Genomic DNA, 8,021 nt, shown 5'->3' on the forward strand with positions numbered 1-8,021 from the left:
TGTCTAGGATACAGTTGCTGAGTATGTTCTAGGATATTGGTGGTATCGAAATCTTTGTAAGGCCCGTGGGTGGTAGCCTCTGGCACCAGGATATCTGGTACTGTATGGTGTTGTTATGATACTTTGAGTCTATATTATGTCAGTGTCAAATCCCCTGTATGTCCTTCGTTCGTCTCGCAGTTTATGTAAATTTGCTCAGCATTGGTTCAATATCACACTGCACCCACAGGGGTTTCCACGGCCTCAAGGTGATGCGGTTGTCCATTCTAATGAGATACATGTGTTGATAGACATAGTTCAATGTCTGAACACAGTTAGCGGTATATACTAGGTTGGACGCGAATGGGTTGAGAGATAGAGTGTCCCAGAATAGGTCGATTAACGGATTCATTACTAGATAACCATATGCTCGAGAGAGAATAGCCAGACTGTTCGGGATTTGTTGTGGTTACAGATAGCTCCTCTGGTGGCGCAGAAGTACATTACTGACTAGTAAGCAGAAGTCGCTCTATTCTTCCTTATCTTGTTCCATGCTGAGCGCTTTACTGACGCTAATCCGATCCCTAAGATAATAGAAACATAAGTCCCAAGTACCGCTCCTCCAGCTCCCCTTTTTCTTGTGTTTGACGTAGTTGTGATGAACTTTGCTGCACTCATGTTTAGCAACAGATTGAGGAAATACTAAAAATATTCAAGTCAATAAAATGTTTTCAATCATGTATTGGTTCATATCTGTGTTCTAACGTATTATTGTATTGTTTTGGTATTTTTACTATTCACACTCCTCATTCTGTTTGGAAATATAATATCCCTTTGCTAGGTATATTTTATTGATCTGAATTCATTCTGGGACTTAAAACTCTACATTTGTTAGATTATTCTTCTATAAATTTAGTGTAAAAATATGTTTAATAACTATTAATAGCAATTAAGAATCTGTGATTTCCATTCGTTATCTGCCCGAAAATGAAATTCTTATTTTATCATGTTTTTGTACAGTGGGAGGAAGTGTTGGTAACCTTTACAGATTTATGGATCAATGTGTATGATGAATCTAATTTAATTTCTTCGGTGAAACGGCAACACTTAACATTTTCACAGTCAGTCTGTATTGTCTTGTATTGATAGTATATGTCGGTATCCTCTTATTTCTAACATAAAAGATGTTTGAACTTATCATTATACAGATAAACATCAGTTACTACGATGATTGCAGTACAAATTTCATATTATACCTCATCAGCAGCTCCAGCCCTTGTATTACAAAACTGATTTAGCAAAATGCTGTTGCGTAGTTCTTATAACGTTGAATAAACGACTTGGGCACAGACTATTATATCAGCGGCCCTGAAGGATGAGGAAAAAGCCTCAACGGCCTCTACGTAGTAGTGACGTTAGGGCGGTGATATAATATAAATATTGTTATGAGTTTGTTGTGAGTGCTGTCGCTTTCGTGTTTACTGTTTGTGATGGCATTCCTCTCTCATTCGATTTGATTGTGTTTCTCCATCTCGCTTACGGTTAGATGCAGAGGTGAGTATTATCTTAAAGGAGATGAATTTGTACAGAAAGAGAGGGTATAGAGAGCTCGCGCTCTTCATCCCTCCTGAAGGTTTTGTGATTTTTTTGAATTCTACGAGCCTGTATTAATTCATGAATCCATTGAACAGTGCCGAGAGGGCGAAGTGTAGTCTACTTTGCTTACTGCAAGATTATATCTAAGGTCAGGAAAACTTTACTGATGAAAAACCATGCCACTTGCTCAGTACAGTCTAATAGATCATTGTTGCGTGCTCTCGGGAAGAAGATAGAACTCGGCTAATCGATGCGGACATGTGTGATGGTTAGAGGTGTAGTCTCTAGTCGCTTGGTCGGAGCGTGAAATGATTCATACTGTCAGGGGCAGCTGGGGGTCCTCTTCTCCTCCACGTATGTGTAAACTGCATAACTCTTGTAGTCTCGAACTAGTTTTCATGTCGTGAACTACCTACTTGACCACTGCTCTTCATAGCTCACGTGTATAGATATTGTATAGATTTGGAACTCTCATACCCTTAGACAATGTATGAGTTTAATTTCAGGAATGGAGATTTCAGTAGTCATGCTAGACATAATGACGACATATCTATTTGGATTCTTCAGGGAACGTTTTTTTCTACACATCCATATAAGAGAGTGTGTCAACATTATAAAATATCCATCTAGACGCTCATATAATAAATAGGTAACAAATGGTTGAAAACATGCGTATACGTTGATCGGAATATCAGTCGACTCAACAACTGTTTAGAACGCTCTTTCGTGGGTTATTATTACTTGTCACAGGAATACTTGAAAACCAACATATGAGATTGTCTTTGGGGCCACTGTTATTGGATCGCTGAATAATGGGATGGATTTATATGTAATATTAACAGTCAAACTGCTTTGGCCGATTCAAATCGACAGGTAAGGTGTATCGTGGGATCTCATTTGAACCCTGTCTGGGGTTCAATTTCTTGTATCTTACATCTTTATACCAATTACCAAACTGCATGGTATTCTGTTAGTTATGATAACTTATCCAAGAAAGTGGATATCTCTTTTTCAGCCTCTCCAGTCGTCGGCGAGATTTTGTTGGAGTATCATTGTGAATGTCTGGTTCTGTAACATTCATTGAAATCTGTTTGTTCTATATATCTGAACTCAAGAAAGCTCTATGTGTCCATCAGTGTAAATGATTCATATGCCTAAATATCGTTCATAATTTTTTATTAAGTTTTCTTGAGTGCTTATTCTTTGTTATTGTATTGTGCATTTAGTTCATTTTTTGTCTTTGTGTGTCTCTTTTTTGTCGAGGTCGGTGGGTCACTCGCTCACAGGTCGGACAGGTTTGGACCCCTGTGTATATGCTGCATTACTGTATAAGTATGAGAACGTAGCATCAAAATTCTGATAATAATATCTCAAACAAGTGAGGACAATATTTTACATATAAAGCAGAATAAACACGAGTTATAGATACATAAGATAAATTGTAAATTATGTATGCTGCCTGGATTAAGAAGTATTAATTAGTTGTTGTCAGCTTCTTTGTCTTGCTGGCTAGTATTTTGGTCTTATTAAGTAGATGCTTACCTGAAACAACTAGTCTTCTAAAAGGGAGGAAGCAGGATACTATATATTTGCATTTGTATTTCATGCATGCATGGAATCAAAGCAGAGTATTGTGATTTCGTCGTGGTATCATAACCCAAGACTCCATTCTGCTTACGTGTGGACATACCAGCGTATAGTTAAAATATGAGATGGCTGGTATGGATATACTTGTTCCTGTATTGTGATCAAATTGCATAGTGTAAGTGGCAGGCAGGGCACACGAGATGATAAAGTAACCGATTCCGCGACTTCATGTTAATAATGATTGTGATATTCGCATAATTGGAAACTGAAATAATCATCGCGATTCGTAAATTGCTGTGATGTAGAAGTTTACTGTTGTGTAACCTGTTGCAATAATCTCCTTGACTATGTAATTGATATGTCATGCAAAGGTAAAAGCCGGACAAATTAACATTCAACAAGAGCTTTCTTCTCCTATTACTCTATCTCTAATTTTTTTAAATTTTGTGTTTTAGAACTGTTATGTCGTGTCTACATGGACACACACGTTTAGGGTAGGATGTCTACTGTGTCACTTCTTATCTATCATCATCTCTTGTCAACAGAATCTCTAAATCATCCTAGTACTGTAATCACTGTGTGTCTCTCTCTGGATAGTAGTAAGTTGTTGTCTATGTGGGGCTTCTGTTTGTGCTACGGTGTTGGTTTGTGTTTGTGTGTGTGTTTGATGTGTTGTACTGCTAGTTCCATTCCAGTTCCGATGTAGGTCGATTTCTATGTGATGTGTGTTGATGTTGTGTGATATGCTGTGTGTGTGTGTGTAGTTCGTGTAGTTTGTGTGTAGTTGAATGTCTGTTGCGTGTGGTGCTTGCTGGCATACTGGTGTTGGTGTTTGGGGCTCGCTCTTCTATGTGTGTGTTGTGTTGTCCGTAGCTCGTGTGTCAGTTCGTCTCGTGTTGTACCGTTTTCTGATCGTTTGCTTGGTTTGTAGTTTTGTTCTTGTTAGATCCTCGCTCGCTCTCCCTCTCTCTCGTTCCGCCTTCGCCTCTTATGTGTTGTTGTGTGTGTGATGTCATGTTTTGTTAGGTCGTTTTACGATTGGTGTGATGTTGAGTTCTCGTGCTCTGTGGGCTAGATGTGGTGCTTGTTGGCGTTGCGTCCATAATCGCTGCTGTGTTCTATAGATGTGTATCGGTGCGTCAGGGTGTAATGATGGTGTGGCGTGATGTGAGTATGATGTGGTTCAGATTTGTGGGTCGTACTTGTGGTACGTTTTTAGTATGTGAGTACAGACGAGGAAAGACCAGCAGAACAAAACAGTACAGGGCATGAGTAGCTGACTAGCACATGCGTGTGAGACACTCAGGTGTGTCTGTCTGTGGTGTGTCCTTTATGATGTGACACACAAGACAGCAGACAGGAACACACACCATAGATAGCAATCGACCACAGACACACAGACAGGACAACACACCATAGACACACACACACACACACGACACACACAGACACCAGACCACAACTACACACACAGACACCTGATACAACACCATAGGACACAACAACACACACACACAGCACACAAACACACACACATGACACCCACACTAAACCACACTGTGTAGGTGCGTAGCTCCATTATCAATAACACACAGAAGACAAACCTACACCACACACACATATGTGCTGTATGCTCGCTACGATTTCATGTCATGATGTGCTAGCATCTACTGTACTAGCACACAGCATCATACAACAACATCAACAACAGAAACCTACTCGTACCACATACAGAGCATGTCGTCATGTCATTAGGATGCTTAGCAGCTAGGACACACACACATGGAGTCACACACACGCGTGTCGTACTTGGTGTGTAGACATACAGTGTACCACACACACAAACACATTATCCAAACGACAGACAACGCTTACACACCATACCACACATCACAACACACAGCACACAACACACAACACAACAACATAGACACACAGACAACTTACACAACACCCAAGCACCTGTTACACACACACACACACACACACACACACACACACACACACAGACACAGACACACACACACAGACACACACAGTGATTTATTTGATGTGATGGGTTGTGTTAAAGATTTATGATGAAGTACATGTCCTCCTGTGTTTTTCCATTTAGGAGCACACAACATTCAAAAACAAGAATTAATTGATAAATAAAAGCTTGTTGATTTTGTCGGCTTTTACCTTTCAGACATCAAAAATTCAGGGAAGAATAGAAAGAACTTTATTCATCATGAGATCGCGATTTGAGTTCAGATGTTGGTTCAAATTTAACATGAAGCTCTGTTGGTGATGTGAAGCCTGTTTCTACCACAGCATTGATCCCAAAGGAAAGTTTCATCAGCCATTATTACTTCTGTGTTCAAGTAGCAGTGAGTCAGGTCCTGGCACATAAAGCCTCTGCTTCATTTAAAATCAAATCTATGACGGCTTCCTGCTGAATATTTAAGCATTTAAAAGCCAGAAATACTCCACAGACAAGAAGTGACCATATTTCAGCTCCCAGTCAGCTGATTTTTATTAATAATGGGGTTATTTATATGATGATTACATAACCACAGCTGCAGAGACACAGGTCAATGAGAAAATGCTGCACAGCAAAACAAAAAAATGCCACCAGAACTAAAAAAATTTGAAGAAGTATGACGTCTGATCATTTACACTGATGACACTGAGCTTTCTTGAGTCCAGTATGCAGGTTCAATGTGTGAACTGACTCAAAATGAATCAAAATCAGCCGACTGGGAGCTAAAATATTTCCACTTCTGGTTTCAACATCCATTTTGTATTTTGAAAATGTCAGAAATGGATTCATGGTCAATAACCCACAAACCTTCTCCTGTATTGTCCAAAGCAGTTGCTGAAATATTACATTTAAATCCATCCATTATCACGTCCATATATGTGGTTCCATTCTGTACAAGTAAAACCGGGTTCACGTTGTTGAGTCGACTGTATTGTAAGTCGCTTTGTATAAAAGCGTCTGAATGAATAAATATAATGTGTGTTTGTTGTTCAGATGTCGTATTGTCAGCACATCGGGGTGGAGTTCATGTTCATCAACGACCTGGAGCAGTGTCAGTGGATCCGACAGAAGTTCGAGACTCCAGGAGTTATGCAGTTCACTCTGGAGGAGAAGAGGACTCTGCTGGCCCGTATGATCCGCTCCACCAGGTAAACACACCTCCACCTCCACCTGTGTGGGAGGAGTCTGAGGCTTCGAGGACACCAGACTGACTGACTGATGTGTGCAGGTTTGAGGAGTTCCTGCAGAAGAAGTGGTCTGCAGAGAAACGCTTCGGCCTGGAGGGCTGCGAGTCTCTGATCCCGGCTCTGAAAACCATCATCGATAAATCCTCTGAGAACGGCGTGGAGAACGTCATCATGGGCATGCCTCACAGGTAACACACAGCACACACTCACACACACTCTCACACTTTATATCCCGCCCTCTCTCACTGGTTGTTCTTCTTTCAGGGGGCGTCTGAATGTTCTGGCCAACGTGATCCGTAAAGAACTGGAACAGATTTTCTGTCAGTTTGACTCCAAGCTGGAAGCTGCTGATGAGGTATTTTTACTGATCTTAGTACTGATGTTATTACTGTTATATCTGTGTATACTGGGGTCCGAGCACCAAACACACACCGACTCAGACTGTCTGTGAATTTAATTCCTCACAAATTAAATTAAATCATCACATTGATTCATAAATCTTGTAAAGGTTGACAACACTTCCTCCCACTGTACAAAGATGAAGCTAGAATATCCAGATACAGCCGCTGCCACCACTAGAATAAAGATAAAGTAATAAAAACAACCTTATAGGACAGAAACCATCTTTGGGAAACATTTATTTGACTTTGATATTTTAGTTTGTCCCATCTGCTAACATGGAGGCAGCAGCTTTAAGAGCTACACTGCCGTCAGCCACCAGAGGGAGCTGGAGACGGTCATATTGTCTCTTTATGTGGGTGGTTAGCGTCAGTACCCTCAGCAGGAACATGAGTAGAGAGGTTCGCTTCCTGTCGTATTCTCTGTGGCCACCAGAGAGCTCTGAACCCAACTGACCCGCTGTGGGTTTCCTCCGCAGGGTTCTGGTGATGTGAAGTACCATCTGGGAATGTACCATCGTCGTATCAACCGTGTGACGGACAGGAACATCACCCTGTCTCTGATGGCCAACCCGTCTCACCTGGAGGCCGTGGACCCCGTGGTGCAGGGGAAGACCAAGGCTGAGCAGTTCTACTGCGGAGACACCGAAGGCAACAGGGTGAGACCGACAGACAGACTCTAGTTCTACAACCCGTACAGGACCAGACCGGAGTCACAACCACCTTAAATCATCAGAAACCAGAACCACCAGATCCTTGACACAGTCCTCTACAGACCGCAGAGTAAAGGAAGAACCCGGGTCGAGGTTTACTGAGACACTGTTGGGCTTTTATTTCACTCGCATGTCAGTTAGTATGAGAATCTAAAGGAGGTTCTAGGGGTTCTATAGCAGGTTTTAGGGTTCCTTTAGGTGGTTCTTGGGATCCTGTTAGTAGCTGTTGAGGTTCAAGTGGTCACTGAGGAGGTTCTTTAGCCTTTAGTCATCGATACTGTTTTTAGAGGTTATTTAGGATGTTTTATTGGTTATTAATGTTCTAAATCTGAGGTTCTCTTGGTCATTGAAGGGGTTCTACGGGTCTGTAAAGAGGTCCTTGTAATCTTTTAGGAGGTTCTATGGGGGCCTTCGGGGAACTTTAGGGTTCCTGTTGGAGGTTGAACATTGATTTGGGATTTTGGAGCAACGTGTTCGACGTGTGTTTTGGAAGAACGGTGTTCAACCTCCTGTAAACTGACTGTCTGTGTGTGTGTGT

General features: G+C 41.3%; 1 protein-coding gene across 1 annotated transcript in view; it reads left to right on the forward strand.

Annotated features, from left to right (window-relative positions):
• Positions 1–6,150: 6,150 nt before the first annotated feature.
• Positions 6,151–8,021, forward strand: part of LOC118325411 (2-oxoglutarate dehydrogenase, mitochondrial) — a gene marked incomplete at its 3' end in the record, with an annotated part of 4,305 nt that continues 2,434 nt past the window's right edge. Inside the window, 4 exon segments of the mRNA XM_035658087.1 lie at positions 6,151–6,333; positions 6,414–6,560; positions 6,637–6,727; positions 7,250–7,429. Of these exon segments, the coding sequence (XP_035513980.1) occupies positions 6,179–6,333; positions 6,414–6,560; positions 6,637–6,727; positions 7,250–7,429 (573 nt within the window).

This window comes from Morone saxatilis, unplaced genomic scaffold (assembly GCF_004916995.1).
Source record: "Morone saxatilis isolate NCDOM2014 unplaced genomic scaffold, NCSU_SB_2.0 Contig16, whole genome shotgun sequence".
NCBI lineage: Eukaryota > Metazoa > Chordata > Actinopteri > Moronidae > Morone > Morone saxatilis.